At 38.3% G+C, this 19,442-nt stretch overlaps 1 protein-coding gene across 1 annotated transcript; it reads left to right on the plus strand.

Annotated features, from left to right (window-relative positions):
• The first annotated feature begins 1,044 nt into the window (after window positions 1-1,044).
• Window positions 1,045-19,058, plus strand: tars1 (threonyl-tRNA synthetase 1). Its single transcript, XM_017452242.3, has 19 exons — window positions 1,045-1,243; window positions 2,924-3,004; window positions 3,327-3,517; window positions 4,564-4,687; window positions 5,835-5,956; window positions 6,985-7,102; window positions 7,223-7,287; window positions 8,167-8,245; window positions 8,400-8,546; window positions 10,820-10,918; window positions 12,562-12,728; window positions 13,111-13,273; window positions 13,772-13,909; window positions 14,567-14,644; window positions 14,732-14,832; window positions 15,317-15,421; window positions 15,789-15,861; window positions 15,985-16,099; window positions 18,264-19,058. The coding sequence occupies exons 1-19, from the start codon at window positions 1,184-1,186 to the stop codon at window positions 18,410-18,412; spliced, it is 2,175 nt and encodes a 724-aa protein (XP_017307731.1). The 5' UTR covers window positions 1,045-1,183; the 3' UTR covers window positions 18,413-19,058.
• Window positions 19,059-19,442: the final 384 nt, after the last annotated feature.

Here is a 19,442-nt window from a genome sequence, read left to right on the forward strand (position 1 = left end):
TTAAAAAAAAAAAAAAAAGATCAAAAGGTTAAACAATAAAGACAATTGTTCACAGCCTTCTTTGCTCCAATATTAGCGGAGGGCAATGTAGAATCAAAATGATGACCCAAACTTCAACACAGCACTGATAACAGAAACAGAAAATCAATGCAATGATAATCTGGGTCTTTGATTTTTAACCAAATAACTATTTTCTCACTTGAAGAGGGCAGTCCACATGCACAACCTGACAATATAACGGTGGTGGTCCAGGAATCCTCTATGACCTTGTCATTACAGAGACTTTAAAAAAAATAAAAAAGTCTCATGGGCAAGCACTACAAAATATGGCAATAATTTTGAAGCCAATGTCTTGTATGAAAAAAGCACTTTATGAAAAATGATTTAAAATTGTTTTAAAAATGTTTAAATGCATCTTTATGTATGTTTGAGCAAAACATATTTTATTGATTAATTTTTGCTGATTTTCATGAAGGATGCCAATAATTATGGAAGGCATTACAGATATATTTATATTGGCGTGAACTCGTTCAAATCACCAATATAAGCTGTTTAAAATTTCTGGTTAATAGAACTGAATTGAATTTGAGGTCGTCTTTTTCATGTAATGAATAAATATGTAAATTATTGAATATTTAACAAATGCTGAATAAAATTTACCCTAAAAAATGACTAGTCAAATGGATTCTCAGAAATAGATTCTATTATCCTATTTTACTTGTTGTTTTAGTGTGACGAGGCAATTAATAATTAATTAAATTAATAAATACAATAATAGGCAATCAAAAATAATAAATAAACTATTTAAAGTTACTGTTTGTTTTCTTACTGGCTGTCATATTATGCTAATATTTAACAAGTACACGATCTCCAACGTGAACATTGCATCATTTCACTGCGACACGGACGTTGCAGTTTACGGGACATCATTGGCTGAAATCTGCTATCAGGTCACAGAAGATCCCGCCCATTACAGCAACAACGCATTATCATTCGCTATAATATGCTGTCGGTCAAGGGAAAGCCCGACTATTACGGCAATGTTGCGTCAGCATTGGTACAGGTATTCGAACCATATCCGGGAGATCTTGCTGTTTGCCGGCACGGCTAAAGGCTGCAGAGCGCAATAAAAGTACCATACGGAGGATCTATCTGTAGTCCTGAGTTATTTTATTATCTCAGAATGGCAGAAGAGGCTGTCAGTGAGCAGATGAAAGAGTTAAAACTCAAAGAAGGGAAGCAGGTAATGTTGTATCTTAAAGCTATGTAGCATAATGTGGTTAGCTTGTCCGCTAACTCGCCTTCAGTCTTCGGTAGCATGTTGTCAAACTGCTCATGCTAACTGAGCTAACTGTTCCACTGAAACTAGGAGGCTAATTATTCTAACATAATGAAAACAGCAGCTCTCTGTAGGGGACAGGACTTTCTCGTCCCATGCTCCTAGACTCTGGAGTGCACTCCCTGCTCATATTAGAGATGCACAGAATTTTAGCATTTTTAAATCTAACCTAAAAGCTCATTTTTTAGGTTAGCTTTTTCTTAATAGTCTGTTTTTTTTGTTGATTTTTGTTGTTGTTTTTGTATGTTTTGTGTTTTTAACTGTTTTTTATTTTCTTGATGTTTTCTTATTCTGTAAAGTGCCTTGAGAAGCTGCTTTTAAAGGCTCTATATAGAAATAAAGTTTATTATTATTATTATTATTATTATTAATAATAATAATAATAATAATAATACTAATAATAATAGTAATAATAATAATAATAATATTATAACTAGTTGTGCCTGTAGTGTGTATGTGGTGTAGAGTGCTGTGAAAAGGCCTCTCTTGCTCAATAAAGGTCCACTGTTGATGTCTTGGCATTCATGGAAGACTGGCGAGGTGAAAACCACTGCTAACCCAGTAGAACATTAAGGCTTGTCTGAATTTTGGCGAAACACACCTTGATGATCCTCAAACCTTTAGCTTGATGTGGCTTGATTAGAAACTCTGTGGCTTGATTAGTCGAAAGTGGAACTGTTTGGAAGACAGTTGTCCTGTTACATCTGGCTTAAACCAAACAGTGAATTCCACAAAAAGAACATCATACCCACGGTCAAGCATGGTGGTGGAAGTGTGATGGTGTGGGGATGCTTTGCTGTTTCAAGATCCTAAAGGAGAACACCCGGTCTTCAGTCCCTACATGGAAATTCAAACGCAACTGGATTATGCAGCAAGATCCAAAGCATAGGAGTAAATCCAACTCTGAATGGCTGAAAAAAGCTAAATTAAAGTTTTGAAATGGCCTAGTCAAAATCCTGACTTGAACACAATTGAGATACAGTGGGCAGGACTTGCAAAGAAGAGTGGGCTAGAATTCCACCACAGCACCATGAAAGACTGATATACAGTTATTGGAAGCATTTGGTTGCAGTTATTGCTGCTAAAACTGGATTTTAAGTTTAAGGGGACAGTTAGTTTTTCACATGGGTGGTAGTTTTTTTTTTGTTTTGTTTTTTGCTTCAATAAAAAAAAAAAACAACAAACAAAAAAAAACAACTGTATTGTGTGTTTACTCAGGTTGACTGTTTTATTTTGTATTTTGTTTGATGATCCATAATTATTTAGTATGATATATAGACAGAAACAGAAGAAATCAGATACTTTTTCACAGATACTTCCACACTGTGGTGTATATAGTGTGTATGTGGTGTTTATGGTGTATATAGTGCTTGTAGTTTTCTAGTTATAGTTAGTACGGCACATTGTAGTCCATCTAAATATCCAAGTACCTTCTTAAATCCACATTTGTTTTTATTGTGATAAAAATTAGCAGCCTCAACTGATTCATGAATATTTTTACAATGGGTGGAGCAGCATGTTTAATCGGCAGTGCTGAATGTTTGCTACAGTCAGTCACACTCCTATCCTATTCATCTGTCTCAGGGCAAGGCAGCAAACAGTGCTGGGAAAGATGGAGTGAAGAAGAAGAGCAAAGGAGCTGGAGACACCGCTGGCAGAGCTGAGGTAGGTGATGCAGGAATGAGCTGCCAGGAATTTCTGCCAGTTTTGGGGCTGCCTGTGTTCGGCATTGAATTTATTTGTGATGTTTACTCTACGGTAATTTTTAATGACTCATTAAAGTAGACACTCAGGGCTTTAAGAATTTAGTATAGTAAATTTAGAATTAGAGTTTAAAGAAATAGTATTCAGGTAAAAAGCTGGTCTGAGCCAGTCCTAGTGTTGATCGTATTCTACTGATCTCCATGACCTCATTATTGAATTATGAGTTATTATGATTTTTTTTTATTTCAAAAAAACAAGAAAAACTTTCTCTTTCCTCATGCAGCTGAATCCTCAACCTCAATACATAGAAGATCGTCTGGTCCTATACAACAAGCTGAAGGCTGAACATGATGCTCTGATAGCCGAAAGAGCTGAGAAAGAGAGTAAGCCCATTAAGATCACCCTGCCCGATGGGAAAGTGGTGGACGGCGAGTCCTGGAAGACCACACCATACCAGGTTGCCTGTGGCATCAGGTGAGAGGATTTGTTTCTTTTGGGCTCTTCTTATTTCTAGTTGGTATGGCTGTATCCTTAAAGTATAATTTCTGCTTCTGCGCAGTTGCACGTAAGCGTTCAATGTGCACCAAAACAAGCAAATAAAACCGTTTAAGCTTTAAGACAGACATGAACATGAGATGAGACCGATTGATTTCTCTTGCAACAGTAGCAGCTCAGACCAAACACACTATCTGAGCGGTGAAAATGTCAATTAACGGAAATTAGGAAGGACTCGCTTCTGGCAGTGAAGGAATTTGCTTCTGGCACTGATTAATTTTTGTTTTCCTTCTTTTTTTTTTTTTTTTCTTCACTCTCTGGCCTTGAATACATGAGCTGATTTAAAAAACAACCCCCCCCCCCCCCGGACACCTGTACTCTCCTCTTTCCAAAACTAACAAAAAAAAATAAAAAATAGTTTGATGGAATGCTAATGGTTAGTGGTCATGTTCACATTCTGCAATCTTTGTATATTTTGTCCAGCAGGCATTATTTCTGTCCGCCCCCTCAAACATGTAAATAAAGCATTTAGGGAGCAGAATTAGCAAGGCGAGCCACATTTTAGTGTTATTGCACAAAATATTATCCTCAAGTACAGGATAAACAGTACTTTTTCATTATAACTACTCTAAATATGTTTCTTTTTTTTTTTTTTTTTTTAGGTACTAATAATAATATTCAAATACCCGTAATATAGAAATAACCATGATAGCTAATCAATGGATATTTGGTTAACTGTTAGGAGAGAGGGGGGAAATATCTATAAGGTAGAATAATAATCAAATATTAATCCAATATGGTTTTCACTGCACAATATAATGAGTTAATGAACTGAAATAATAAATGCAGAGCAACAGCTTAGTGATTGTGATTTTATTTATAAAGCGCCTTTCCAAAACTCATTGTCCCTTAAATGTGTATATGTAAATCAGAGCTTAAAGCAAAAGGTAGTATTTTATTCTTTCCATTTACTTTTGTGGTATGTAATTGAAAATGTTCCTGTGCTTTTTCATATTGTCAATCAGCCAAGGCCTTGCTGATAACACCGTAATTGCCAAAGTGGACCAAGCTGTGTGGGACCTTGACAGACCGTTGGAGGGAGACTGCAGTTTGCAGCTTCTCAAGTTTGACGATGAAGAAGCACAAGCAGTAAGTCGAATTAATTATGGGTACTCTGGTTTCCTCCCCCAGTCCAAAGACATGCATTGTAGGCTGATTGGCATTTTTAAATTGTCCGTAGTGTGTCAGTGGGCGTGCATGTGTGTGTGATTGTGCCCTTTGATGGGTGGCAGCTCATCCAGTGTGTCTGCCACCTTGTGCCCCGAGTCCCCTGGAATAGTCATAGGCTTAGTCACTGTATGGTTCTGGTTGTGTTAGGCAAACTTTTCTGGGTGGTTTTAGGTGTAGCAGGAGGAAACTATATGGAACCAGTGACACTGAGCATGTATTAACATGCCTAGTCACTAGGGAGGCTTGTATAGTTTTGGTTGCGTTAGGCATGTTGGCAAAGTTGAAGGAAGAGTGGTAATCCTACAGGCACTGGAGGAGACACGACAGACAGTAACGCCATAGCAAGCCAACATCTACCTGTGCAATTAATGGCCTGCTATAGTGTGCTGCATGTGCAGTTATGTTGAATGTTTTTGTCATCGTTTTACACTAACAGTGCTTCAACGATAAAAATCCACACTGATCATTTTTCTTAATAGATTTTTTATCAATTTTATCAGCTGATCATTGCAGAAGTAGGCATTTTGTACTTGTGGGGCTTTTTGGTAGTGATTCAGTAATTAGTTTTTTTTTGTTTGTTTGTTGTTTTTTTTTTTTTTTTTTAACCATGAGCCATATTTACTTTTATTGTATGGCCAAATGTTTGTGGACACCTGACCATCATAGTCATAAGTGAGTCTTTTCAATTTGAAAGCACACCATTCTATACTATGTCTTTGTATGCTGTAGCATTACAATTTCCCTTCACTGGCACTAAGAGACCCAGACCTGTTCCAGCACGACAATGCTCCTGTGCGTAATGAAGACATGGTTTGCCAAGGTTGGAGTAGAAGAACTCGAGTGGCCTGCACAGTTACTGAATAAGCCAATCCCCACAGCCACATCCCAAAATTTAGCGGAAAGCCTTCCTAGAAGAGTGGAGGATATTATGACAGCAAAGGGGGACTAAATCTGGCTTGAGATGTTCAATAAACACATATGGGTGTGTTGGTCAGGTGTCCACAAACTTTTGGCCGTATAGTGTATTTTACTTGCCTAAATTGAAATGAAATGATTCTGTTTTAAGGTCTATTGGCACTCCAGTGCCCACATTATGGGTGAGGCCATGGAGAAAGTGTACGGAGGCTGCCTGTGTTACGGACCTCCTATCGAGAACGGCTTCTACTACGATATGTACCTGGAGAACGAGTGAGTGTGCAAATGATTCGAACATTACTATTCAAACTTCAACGTATATATTTGTTAGCGTCAGTATGGTTCTTGTGCTCTAGATAGGCCTGCTATGATTTTATTGAATTTTTTTGTTTTTTTCTTAACACAATAGAAGAACTATTATATCCTTTGAATGTTAATGTTAATTTTTAGTATTGTCATGTTTGCAAAAGCAGAATAAGATTAATGAGATCATCTTCTCCAGTGTACAAAAAGCAGTTTCAGAACTGCCAGCTGGAGTAAGAAGAAATATAAATAAGAAATATTTATTATATTTGATGCTAAATGGTGCTACAGCTGAAAAGTGTGCCTCTGGTGTATAAATCTTTAAATTCCCCATGGCCTAGTGAACTTGACTTACTTTGCATAGCATTTATATGGAAGGTGAATTTAGTCATTTGTTTACCAGACAGTTTAATAACCATAGAGAGAGAGAAAAAAATACATTACAGGACTCGAAGAGTGAATAGGGTTTGAATCGCGTTCTCTTCTCTCAGCACAAGGTCAGGCTTTTATTAGTTTAACGAATTCTTCCGTCGATGGCTGAATATTCAGTACGCGCTAAAGAAATGTTAATTTCAAAGACTGATCGGCCAATCTGTTCAAAGCGAGCTTGGGAAAGATGTGTTCTGAACAATTTTCTTTGACCTTTTCTTCGACTGGGCTCTTTTACCGTGCTTTCAAATTAGTACGAGGGGAGGAAATAATAAGCACTGTTATTTTCTTGCTGAAAAGCCAATTTATGCTAATGATATTCTAAGAGATGATTTGACTGTCAAGTCACGCCTTGTTTATGGTGTAGACGTGTCAGCTGTGGAACAGCAAAGCCGAATAAGGTGACTGGTAATAGAGAAAGTTCCTCTGAATGTGGCATCTAGGAGATGTTTGGAATTTCTTTGGAAGTTATTTATATTTTTTATTATTATTATTACTTTTTTTGGTTCATGTTTATTCATGAACACTCAACTATTTTCTCTCCTGCTCTGACACACACACACTTTCAGAGGCGTATCGAGTAATGACTTCCCCTGTCTCGAGAACCTGTGTAAAAAGATTATCAAGGAGAAGCAGCCCTTTGAGCGGTTGGAGGTAAAGAAGGAGACTCTTCTGGAAATGTTCAAGGTATGTTCGAGGTTTACCATTGACTCGGGTTTGACAGTGGGAGCTGGGAGCTCATGAAAGAAGACACGCTCTCCTTAAACCCTGGTTTAGCTCAAGTTTGTGCTTCTGTGTCTTCCACAGTACAACAAGTTTAAGTGCAGGATCCTGAATGAGAAAGTTACTACCCCGACAACTACAGTTTACAGGTGGGACTAACTCTTCTCTTCTATTTATTATGGTTCCAGATTCTAACTCCCATAATGTATCTTAGAAATGAGCGATTAATCAATTAGGGGCATTTGGAAGATTTTATGTAGTTTTGTATGTCATGCTGCTAAGAATCATCTCCTCGTACTAAGATTTCTGTTGAAACTGTTTTTAAGCAGTATCTTTAATACAGAGCATGAAGATGGTTGACCTGAGGTGTGCTGATTAAAAATGAACACAGGGTTCTGTGAATTGCCTCATGACTCAGAAACATTGTATAATCCCTGGTGAGCGAAGGGGGGGAGGTGGAAAGAAAGAGTGCGTCTCTGTGCTTCATGCTTGTGTATACCTTTGTGTGCACTCAATTCCCAGCAGTTTTGAACACTATGAATATGTTTTATCAGATCATGTTGAAGATGTTGTAGTATCTCCTCTTGATATTTTTTTTTTTTGCAAAGCTTGCAGTCTGCTCGGCTTTGCTGTGATGATTAATGGAAATACATCCAGATTGTTGTCATTTTGTGTTGTGTGTTCATTAGTGGATTATGGTATCTGATTATTAAGGGAATGAGCACAGTGTCAGACCGATACCTTGAAGCCAGTGTTGGCATCGACGCGTCCCTAATAAATACTTTTTGCACTGCGTCTGGTGTTGAATTTAGTATGAATTTATTCAGTGCTAGGAAAAAAAAAGAAAAAGCCTTTGTGAGAATGATGTCTCCTGTCCTGAATGTGCAGTTTTATTTGTACAGAGATTATATAATCAGTAGACGTTGCCATAAAGCAGCTTTACATGGATGCACATGACACATCTGGATCAAAAGAGAACAGATTGGTAGGTATGCTCTTCTTATATGCTCTTATCTGTTCCTCTGAAGGTGTGGGCCATTGATTGACCTGTGTAGAGGACCCCATGTAAGACACACTGGGAAGATCAAGGCCTTGAAGATTCATAAGGTACTCACTAATCTAATCTAACTTACCCACTCACTAATCTAACTCTGAAAGATTTGATTATCAGACCCTTTTGTCTGAGACCCTGGAGCTGTGTCGGTTATTGTGTATGTAAAACCGGGTCCCTTGTTTTAACTGGAGACTTCTTTATTTTTAGAATTCATCCACATACTGGGAAGGCAAGGCAGACATGGAGACCTTGCAGCGCGTTTATGGTATCTCCTTCCCCGACCCTAAGATGCTGAAGGACTGGGAGAAATTCCAAGAAGAGGCCAAGAACAGAGACCACCGCAAACTGGGACGGGTATGGATGTAAATTTACTGATTTGACAGAATGGCATCGTTTTTAGGATTGTGCTTTTACATGTGCAGTGTGATGTGATTCAAGAATACGTAAAGCCACGTGCTCCAGTAGAGCTGGGTGATTTGACGATATGATCTGAATAAAAACTAAGCAGGTTTTTCATGGGTAATGTTATAAGGTGACTTACTGAATCAGTGACTACGTTTACATGCACATCGATATTCTGATATTAATCTGAATTTGGCGATATTGTAATTAGTATCGAGTAATGTAAACACCGCAATCAGATTGCCCGATTCAGATTAAGATGATGTTCTGATCCCTACCCCTGGAACATGCCGGTTTTAATCCGAAATTTGTTGCACCTTATTCAGAAAATCCACTGATAGGAGATATATGCGCATGCTCAGTCTGCAAAGAATTGTGGGTGCTTACAGATGCTAAGCTTTAGGCTAACTACTGTACAACCCCAATTCCAAAAAAGTTGGGACGCTGTGTAAAATGTAAATAAAAACAGAACGCAATCATTTGCAAATCTGATAAACCTGTATGGTATTCACAATAGAACATGGAAAACATATTAAATGTTTAAACTGAGAAAATGTACCTGTAAGAAAAAAATAAGGTCATTTTGAATTTAATGGCTGCAGCAAGTCGCAAAAATGTTGGGACAGGGGCAATAAAAAGCTGATCCGATCCCGGATCTAAGCGATTCTGTTTCATGTGGCACTGCACTATTGTGTAACGTGCTTGTATTTGGTGTTCAATTTGAAAAGTGAGAGGATATAAAATAATACCTAAAATAACATTTAAATTAAATTAATGCAATGGAGTTAATGGCATTTCTTAATTAAAACATGGAGGAAGCGGGTCTTGAAGTATCTGTCCGGTATTGATTATGCAGTGCAAAGGATTGTAGGATCAGTATCATGAAATTGGTACAGAGAGGTACCGCATAAATCATAATGCACTGCATCATTTTGCCCTAGCAGTTCCGATTTTTACATTTGGACAGCGATACAAGAGACACCTTCTGCTTTTTCAGTTAAAGCAGCCGTCTGACCAAATCAGTCTCTTCAGGATTTTGTGATCGCAGAAATGAACACAAAATCAAACAAATTCTGCAATATTCAGAGGAGCTTGCAATTTGTACTGCAGACTTGGGCCAAAACTACTGCAAATTTGGGCCAAGACGTGTCATGTGACATCATCACAATACACGTTTAGCACGAACCCCTTTTCAAATCACGCGCGCCGAACATCAAAAGGTCTCACTGACCAACAAACATCACTGCAAATGACGTGTGCTGTTGTGATTTAACCAATTCAAGAAGTTTTCGCTAAAACAAAAAGCACTATAACTCCGCACATTGCATCATAAATTTAGAAAAAAAATCAAGCATTTTTGGCTGCAACAATCGCAAAAAACTTCCTGAAATCCTGAACGGTCGGCAAATAAATGTCCCCTTTCTGAAAATTCATTACAGGAAACAGGACACAGGGAGTGGATATTTGTATTAGCTGATTAGGATTAGTTGGTTTACAATATGGATATCTTTGCTGCCATGGGAGCTGTTTGCTTCTTGCAAAACACCTTGCACTGTGTTTGCATGTACAATCTAAACAAAAGCTCTGGCAGTATATAATTTATTGTGTGTTTGCATGGGTGACTCTCAGTTTTTCTCCAGCTGTTAAGAATAAAGAGGTATTTATTGAGCACCCACCCCCATGAGCCAGTTTTTCTTGTATGCAGTCACCCTCAGCAGGACCAGGTTTAGTGTTTGTGAGGAAAGATGGCTGTTGGTGATTAAATGGTCTTGTTGATAAACCAGCAGAAAAAGCATGGACGTGATGAGTAAGGAGTCTTCCAGGAGTGTAAATGATTCAGGCTGCACTCTGTCCACGCTTTGAGTATAGTTGCTCTGTGTGGGGAATCCCAGTGCTCCTCTGTGCTCTGTGTTAACTAGCAGCGAGGCCACAGGGTAAAGCTGGCAGATGTCTGTTTCCTTAATGTGCCATCTGCCAGGGAGCACACCGATGAGCACACGGGGACCGCTTTGTCACAGCTAAAGCAAGACTGATAACCAGAAGCCTGAGCTTTTGTGCCCTGACTTTTAAAAAATTTTTTTTTAATTTATTTATATATATATATTTAAAATTATTGTGTCTTTAGTTGCCGAAGTTGTTCGTCTCTTTCTCATGCATGAACTCAATCTTTGTCTCTTGAATGCAGACAGTCACACAGACACACTGTTGTTGTTTCTTGTTTCCAGGAACAGGACTTGTTTTTCTTCCATGATCTCAGCCCTGGTAGCTGCTTCTTCCTCCCAAAGGGGGCCTACATCTACAACACACTGGTGGAGTTTATAAGGGTAAGCTGTTTTTCCTAGAGATCCAGTGTAGAACATACTGCACACAGCTGGCTTTATTAGCAAATCATAAATGCTGTAGGAATATTATACTGTGCCATTTTGCTGTTTGAATAAATAATGGGTTAGTTTAAGAAGGCAAGCAATGAATATGTCTAAGCAAAGAAAGTTTAAGATGTCTTATGTTGAAAATTTTCAGTGTAGTATTTAGAACAAGGAACAGTTTGATCAAGTCAAGGTTAGATAAGTGTGTATTTCAGTACGATGACTCACTGCATCAGCATTTTTAAAGGTAAATGCTCACAGGACAATGCACAAATGCGATAAAGTATTTTTTTGTCACATTCCCTGTGTCTGATTTACACAAAATATGTTTGTTCTTTGAAAATTACTATTATGGATATGAGGCGAGAGTTTAGGATTTCGGCTCTTATTTCCTGGTATTCAGATCTTTTTCTTCACAGCTCTCACAATGTTTGTCATCAGCTGTTGTTATTTTCCTTGGCCAACCTGTTCGATGTCTGTTGCTCAGTACACCAGTGGTTTATTTCTTTTTCAGGACATTCCAACGTACAGTATTGGCTATGCTCAATGTGCACTGCCTCTGATAGATTTCCCCTCTTTTCTCAGCATCAATACGGCTTGCTTTTCTCCCATTGACAGCTCTCAGGTCTTCATGTTGGCTTATCCTTTTTAACAAATGCAATTTTCAAGGTGAAATTGAAGGTTAAAACCTGGAGTGGATGTTCAGAGCTATTTATTGTTCAAACAATCTAACAGGACACACCTGGGTAACAAGAAACCCCTGTTAGTCCCATGTTCCAATATTTTAACACATCTCCATATAAATACCAGGAAATAAAAGCTGAAATTCTAATCTCTCTTCTCATGTTCATCTTTTGATCTCAAATCCAAATGTCTTGAGTCTACAGCAAAACCAGTTGAATTGGCCTTGCTGTTCCTATAGTTTTGGAGGGGACTGTGTGTCATCTTCATATCATAACTTTGTAACTAGCATGAAACCATTAGGTTAGATATGTAACTATTTATTAGGTTTCACTCATTAGCTTTGTTTGTAGTAATTGTGTTAGGCCTGCCTGTAGACTCGGTTTGTTTGAGTGCACCTGTGTTGGATGAGGTAGACAGTGCTGTAAGTCAAGGAGGATTGTTTTGTTGAATCGTTTGCGTCAGAGACGGTGTTTTTCTGCATATTTATGTAGTGTGTGTGTGTGTGTGTGTGTATGTGTATATGTTTTAAGGTGTTTTTTTGAAGTCCTGTATTACCTGCTTACAAGCAAAGCTTTTATTGTACTTTGACAACAAGCATCCTAGTCATCTGCTCAATTGAAATGCTGTCACACCCATAATCTTTTTGCTAAACCGATTGTTTATCTCCACCCTTTGAGAATAAGCATGAGAGAGTAAGCAAACACTAGCCTATATGGGAATTTCTAGAAAAAAATTCCAATTTTCATTCAGTGATTGCAAAGCCATACACCTGACCTTAACACAGGATACTCCAAGATTCCAGAATACTCCACATCCCGTACTGGTCATTCATATCCGTGTTAAATGTAGCAGAACGCTGTGCAGATACTGTACGTGTCAGATTTGTGACGTAACCTTATTATATTTCTGCACCACAGAGTGAATACAAGAAGAGGGGCTTCCAGGAAGTGGTCACTCCAAACATCTACAACAGCAAACTGTGGCAGACTTCCGGCCACTGGCAGCACTACAGTGAGAACATGTTTTCCTTCGAGGTGGAGAAGGAGGTCTTCGCTCTTAAGCCCATGAACTGCCCTGGACACTGGTAAGACCATCTCTCCTTGACACATACACTTGTTTTTGTATATAATTCACTTTGTGTTCTACTCGGTTAATGAAAGCATGCTACTATAGCTAGGAGCGAGTAAATAACCCATGGCCTGGTGCAATTCCAAGGTTTGCTCTTGGATATTTAATATGACAAAGTCACCATGAGCAAACTGACCATGAGAAATCTTCCACAGCTGCTAAGAATGCTAAGCTACTAGTGAGTATCTCAGGAGGTGTGGCCTATCTCAAACACTACTGGCTGTTGTGGAAATCTAAGGAAATGCGTCAACTTACAGAATCAAATTGCGGCTGTCAAGTCATTCCATGGGCACTTTAACATAGTGATTATCTCCATCTGATTATTTATATCGCTGCAGTCTGATGTTTGATCATCGGCCACGGTCCTGGAGGGAACTCCCTCTGCGTATGGCTGATTTCGGCGTGCTGCACCGTAATGAGCTCTCAGGAGCTCTCACCGGTCTTACCCGTGTCCGGCGCTTCCAGCAGGACGATGCACACATCTTCTGCTCTATGGACCAGGTGAGGAGCAATTTGATGGGTGTCATTTAGGATCAATAATGATCACTAATGACTATATAAATCAAACTAGACCTACAATGATAATGAAACCACTAATTGCATGTAAATTAAATGAAATGATGAAAAATGATGAAACTACAGCATTAACACTTTCCACTCAAGGTACATGCATGCAGTCATTGTATGAACTACTACATCTGAAAGTAAAGGATGGATGGACACACAGTACATACACAATATACTGTATGTTAGGACTGGAATAATATTCTATAGTTAATTGTTCAAATTTTTCCACACCACATTATTTAAAAAACCTTACTCTGGCTCTTACACCTCTACTCTGTGCACTTTGCTTCTCTAGAACTCAATTATAAATCTTGCATGGTAGCATTACTTGTATTGTTCTCCACTTGATGTATCGCTTGACTTTTATTTCCTCCTTTGTAAGGCGCTTTGGTTAAAAGCATCTGCTAAATGAATAAATGTAAATGTGTTTAGATTGAGTCTGAGATTAAAGGCTGTCTGGAGTTCCTGCGTGCGGTGTATGACGTATTTGGCTTCACCTTCAAACTCAACCTCTCCACCAGACCAGAGAAGTTCCTTGGGGAACCAGATGTGTGGAATCAGGCTGAGAAGGTAAGCTAGATTTCAGCTTTTTGCCACTTTCTCATCGTTTACTTGTGCACTAGCAGCACTCCTACAAACCAACCAGGTTTGAGAAATTGGACCAGAGTTTAGGTTTTTTTTAATCTAACCTCTTGTAGTGTTAGATCTTTGAATGAGGTTGCTAAATTGAGTTAGATATAATTTGAGTATGTTTTCATGCACATCAATATTCTGATATCATTCACAATTTGGCAGTATTGTAATTGGTATGGCCTCATGTAAAAACCGATTCAGAGTAAGACAATATTCTGATTCCCAAAATTTTTATCCCCATCCATGGAATATCCCGGTTTTAATCAGAAATTTGTTGCATGTAAACACATTATTTAGAAAATTCACTGAAAGGAGATGTATGCTCAAGCTCGGTCCATAAGGAATTGTGGGTGCTAACAGATGCTTAGCTGTACTGTAGGCTAGGTATTTAGGAAAGGCAACTCAGCACACTTACAACAACCATGTATGTATACAGGAATATTCCGATTCCCGTACGCGTATAAACATCGTATTCAGAATATGGCTGTGAGTCGAATATAGACCTTAAACGGAATTTGATGTGCATGTAAACATAAAAATAAACTGGTGCTTTGCCTTTCACACACATCATCTTTCTTATTTTGTTTTCCACAGCAACTAGAGAACAGTCTAAATGAGTTCGGGGAGAAATGGGTATTGAACCCTGGAGATGGTGCTTTCTATGGACCAAAGGTAAGAAAGAGCCGGATATTTTCAACATGATGATTTACTTGGTGTATTTCCTAACCGCTTACGTTCTTTACTTTTTCTATTCCTCAGATTGACATTCAGATCAAGGATGCCATTGGAAGATACCACCAGTGTGCCACCATACAGCTGGACTTCCAGCTCCCCATCCGCTTCAATCTAACCTTCGTCAGGTAATCTACATGCTGTGGATTTCTGCCTCAGTATTATTATTACTGTGTATTTACTGGATTTTGTTATTGTACAAATCTTATTAATGCAACAGTGACACCTACTGCTCATTTGTCTGTATTACACATTTCCTTTGACTCGTGAAAATTGTCATTTTCATTGCACTACTGGTGTGTAAATAAATATTTAGTTAAAAAAATATAGAATACATTGAGGAAGTGGTAGCTCAGTGGTTTAGATGTTGGATTACTAGTACAAAGTACCAGTAGCACGAAAAAGCTGCCACTGCTGGACCCTTGAGCAAGGCCCTTAACCATCAGCTGCTCAGTTGTATAAATGAGACAAATGTAAGTTGTTCTGTAAAGAAGTTTGTCAAATGCCGTAAATGTAAATCACGTTTTATATTCAGATATATGAAGTAGAAATATAGCAGCACAATAAAGTACTTTTGTTGACGCTTGCCACTTCATGTATCTGTCTCTGTAGTCATGATGGAGATGATAAGAAGAGGCCAGTGATCATTCACAGAGCCATTTTGGGCTCGGTTGAGAGGATGATTGCCATCCTGACAGAAAACTATGGTGGCAAATGGTATGTATAAATAAAACAAATTGGGTTAAACTTCTTTTTTTTTTTTTTTTTTTATTTAAAGCAAGACTGCATAGGAGTAATGAGGTAATAAATTTTTATTGGACAGTAAGTGTTTAATTAACTGATATTCCTGCAATGATCATTTTTAGTTTGGATAAATGAAAAAACAGAGATAAAATATGCTACAATTTATAATTTTTGTAGGATTTATTTATTTATTTATTATAAACATAAGATCTGATGGATCATGAGACATTTTACAGTGCTGTTATCACAATGGACTTGGTTGAACTCGGCCATCACATTCTCAATTCCCTTTTATGCTGACTCAATCATTTCTTTCTTTCTTTCTTTTTCTTTTTTCAAGGCCTTTGTGGCTTTCCCCAAGTCAGGTGATGGTTGTGCCTGTTGGACCCACTTGTGAGGAATATGCACAAAGAGTGAGGCTCCAAACATTCAGTTAATGCCGCACATAGAGAAAACTGCACTAGTACTTAACACTAATGTTGTTTTTTTTCTCTCTCTCTCTCTCTCTCTCTCTCTCTCTCTCTCTCTCTGTTCAGGTGCAAAAAGAGTTTCACAGCGCAGGCCTGATGACAGACGTAGATCTGGATCCTGGTTGCACTCTGAACAAGAAGATCAGAAACGCACAGTTGGCTCAGTACAACTTTATTTTAGGTAAGCAAATTCAGATGTGACTGACCAGTAGGTCAGAAAATGAACACCACCTCTATTTTGGCTGCAGTCTACTTTTAAAATTAACCTAGGGATTGAAAACTGAAAAGATAGACTTTCTCGATTGTTTCATGTCTGGAAAAATGAACCAGTGATGCATGCTAGACATGGATTAGTAGCCCTAATTGTCTTGTTTAACTTGAATGGAGAAGGTAATGGACAGGAAAACGCCAAACCTTCACTAACTTGTAGTGATCCACTGATTATTCACCTGTGGCAGATTGTAATGCATTTTACTGTTTTCACACCTGTGTAAGTTGGAAAAGAGGCATTCATTTGAAACAAGTTTTGTTAGAACATTGTGTTTATAATTGTGTACTGTGTTGTGAGCTCACCCACAAGACCGTGTGCCAGTGTGGTTTTATGAGCGTTTTTATGAACTTTCTTGCTGAGCTTGGCTGTCAAAATACTGACTCCTGCACTGGACCATAGACTCATAATATTACAGCAAAACATAACATGGCAACATTTCAAGTTACCGTATGCAGGATTTTGGAATTTTAGTCTCTGTGGTAGAAAAAGTCTTAGCTACTTGTGGAAGAACATTTTGTAATGTGGGAAGTGCTTCAGTGTTCTCCACCACATGGATCTCATTGCTGAAAACGCCAGTACACATTCAGTGTATTCGCAGACTTCAGGGCTGTATTCAAAACGCAAAACACCAGATATTATGCCTAAATAGTAATGACTCTGGAAAGGTGTAATATAAATGAAACATTATTATGATTATTATTATGATGATGACTGAAATGGTGCATGGTTTAGAATGGCACCTGCGTGTTAATCACTCTTCAGCTATGATTAAAAAAAATTATTATTCTGTACATCAGTGCTATTGTCTGTTACTGAGTATCAGCTAAAGAGCAAAAGCTCTGTCCTTTTGTTTTGCTGTAATTTCAGCTAATTTTAGCTTTCAGATGGAGACAGGCTTGCAACTATCACCGTCAGAGATCGTGTTTCTCTGTATGTTTAAAATACAAAACTCGCATCTAATTTCTTCTGATTTGCGTATTTATATCACCTCCTCGGCGTTCACCGTGTATTCGATTATTCTAGCTGTGTAGTTTGTTTTCCAACCTGTCACACAAATTTAGCGTGAGCTGGATAGCGTTACCACATGAGCCCAAACACAGAGTAATCAATACAAGTTACTCACCAGATGACTCACTCCTGCTTGATGTGAGTGAGTTTGTAAAAGGAAGGAGAAAAAAAAACAAAACAGAAAGGACCCATTACTATCATGAGTTCTTAGACAACTGGACAACGAATCCCAAAACAAGGTTAAATCAGGCTTCCCACTAAATTATTGAACAAAATAATGTGTTATCTGTTCTATAAAGAAGCATTTAAAGCTCCATCAATCAGGAGTACTTTTTGCTCTTACAGTCTAATATTTTCTTTGCTTTGTTTGCACTCTCTCGCGCTCTCTTGTAGACAGTATGACATATTTCCTGCCAGGATTGTCAGGGTGACTCACAACAGATCAGGAACATCATGTTTTAAAGTATTTTTTGCCTCTGATTTCAATAATCCTGAATACTGTAGCTTTAATATAATACACAGTTTATTATACAGACATTGGCATAGCTTCAGGTCAAACTGAAGATTAATGAAGAGCTAGAAGACATTCAGTGTATAGGGTGCACTGATATTCCATCATTATCTTAAATTATACCATGGTGTGTCTGTATACTCGATTCTGATTGGCTGGAAAGGGTGCAATCTAACCGTATAATCCACAGGTAGTTCCAGTCAGTGTAATCTCCGTTCTAAATTAATGCGCTGGCTTTAAACCGCTGTAACCATAGTAACTTACAGTTGCATACAATAGTTAAACTCAGTTTAATTGCAGGTAATCCACTCTCTCTCTCTCTCTCTCTCTCTCTCTCTCTCTCTCTCTCTCTCTCTCTCTCTAATAACTATATATTATTCATTCAAATAAATGTAATCTTATCGCAGCACTTTCTTTTATATATATACTTTTTTATATATACTTTATTACTATACATTTGATGCTATAATACTATAGTATACTGTAATAATCATACAATATTACTATATCGTAATGGTTGTGCCATTAACGTTTTATTACTGGCTTCATGTGCAGTGGTGGGAGAGAAGGAAAAGAGCAGCGACACGGTGAACGTGCGGACGAGAGATAACAAGGTCCACGGGGAAAGAAGTCTGGCAGACTGCATGGAGCGCTTGAAACACCTGAAGGCATCACGATCCCGCAACGCTGAAGAGGAGTTTTAAACTCCTGAAAGTGCATGTCGTGCACATCTGACTAGATGTTTTACATCTCAGGGATAAGCAAATAAACGCTGACCCTCTAGGCAAAATGCTCCCAATAAAGAAAATGCAGATTACATTTTTGCTGCATTGCTCCCAGCTCTATCATCATGACAGTTTCTAAGGATGAATCGTGCCACACCCTGCAGCCATAACCAGTCTGACTGCTGGCACTTCTCACAAGCTCACCGACACTCACGGATTTCACACAGCAACGAAAAGCAATAATGTGCCTATGAAATCTTAACAGCAGTATAAAGGAAATTTAGCTACAGATTCACTTGCATATTAGTCATTTTTCCAAATCGAATCAAAGTTGACAAGGTCTATAAGACGGTTCCTTTCTTTTGTGTGTGTGTGTGTGTGTGTGTGTGTGTGTGTGTGTGTGTGTGTGTGTGTGGCCGGTTTTATGTTTAATGAGTTAGTCTGTATTTGTGTTAAACTTCTCAAATCTGTGGCAAAAATACTGGTTGGTCAAATTATGTCACTTTTTGGGGGTTTTTTTTTCCAGGAAGGTGTATTTTCCTCTCTTTTTGTAAGCTGTAAGATTTCTGCCTTCTAAATCAGAAATGGTCTCAGCAAGAGAAATAAATCTTATCCTTTAAGTGTCTGCTTATTGTTTTCCTTCTGTTTGTGCATTCCTGTGCAGTGTGTAATTTGAAATTGAAGTCTGACTTTCCACAGTTAGACCACAAAGCTGCAAACACACCAGGGACAGTTTCACTTTCTTTTTGCTGGTTTATAAAAACCCGGCTGATTTCTGGGAAACACTAGCAAGGAGAGGAACCCAGGATCTGGTTTACTGAGTAGATAGAGAGCAGATACAGAGTAGTGTACACCGCTGAACTGAGAGGAACTTTTTGTTTATTTTATTGGTTTTTATTTGTTTGTTTGCGCGCCCCCCCTCAAAAAAAATGTCTGTAAACCTAATGGTTGTCGTTGAAGTCGGATATGTGTCTGCGTCTATAGCAGTTTTGTAACCTGAGTTTATCAA

This window comes from Ictalurus punctatus, chromosome 22, assembly GCF_001660625.3.
Source record: "Ictalurus punctatus breed USDA103 chromosome 22, Coco_2.0, whole genome shotgun sequence".
In the NCBI taxonomy this organism is placed as follows: domain Eukaryota; kingdom Metazoa; phylum Chordata; class Actinopteri; order Siluriformes; family Ictaluridae; genus Ictalurus; species Ictalurus punctatus.

What these genes read in the sequence shown, in the direction of transcription:
- tars1 (XM_017452242.3), top strand. Translation starts at nt 1,184, where the DNA reads ATGGCAGAAGAGGCTGTCAGTGAGCAGATGAAAGAGTTAAAACTCAAA. An exon ending in CACTGGTGGAGTTTATAAGG is followed by an intron (nt 10,919 to 12,561) that starts GTAAGCTGTTTT and finishes TCTGCACCACAG; the next exon opens with AGTGAATACAAGAAGAGGGG. An exon ending in TCTTCTGCTCTATGGACCAG is followed by an intron (nt 13,274 to 13,771) that starts GTGAGGAGCAAT and finishes AAATGTGTTTAG; the next exon opens with ATTGAGTCTGAGATTAAAGG.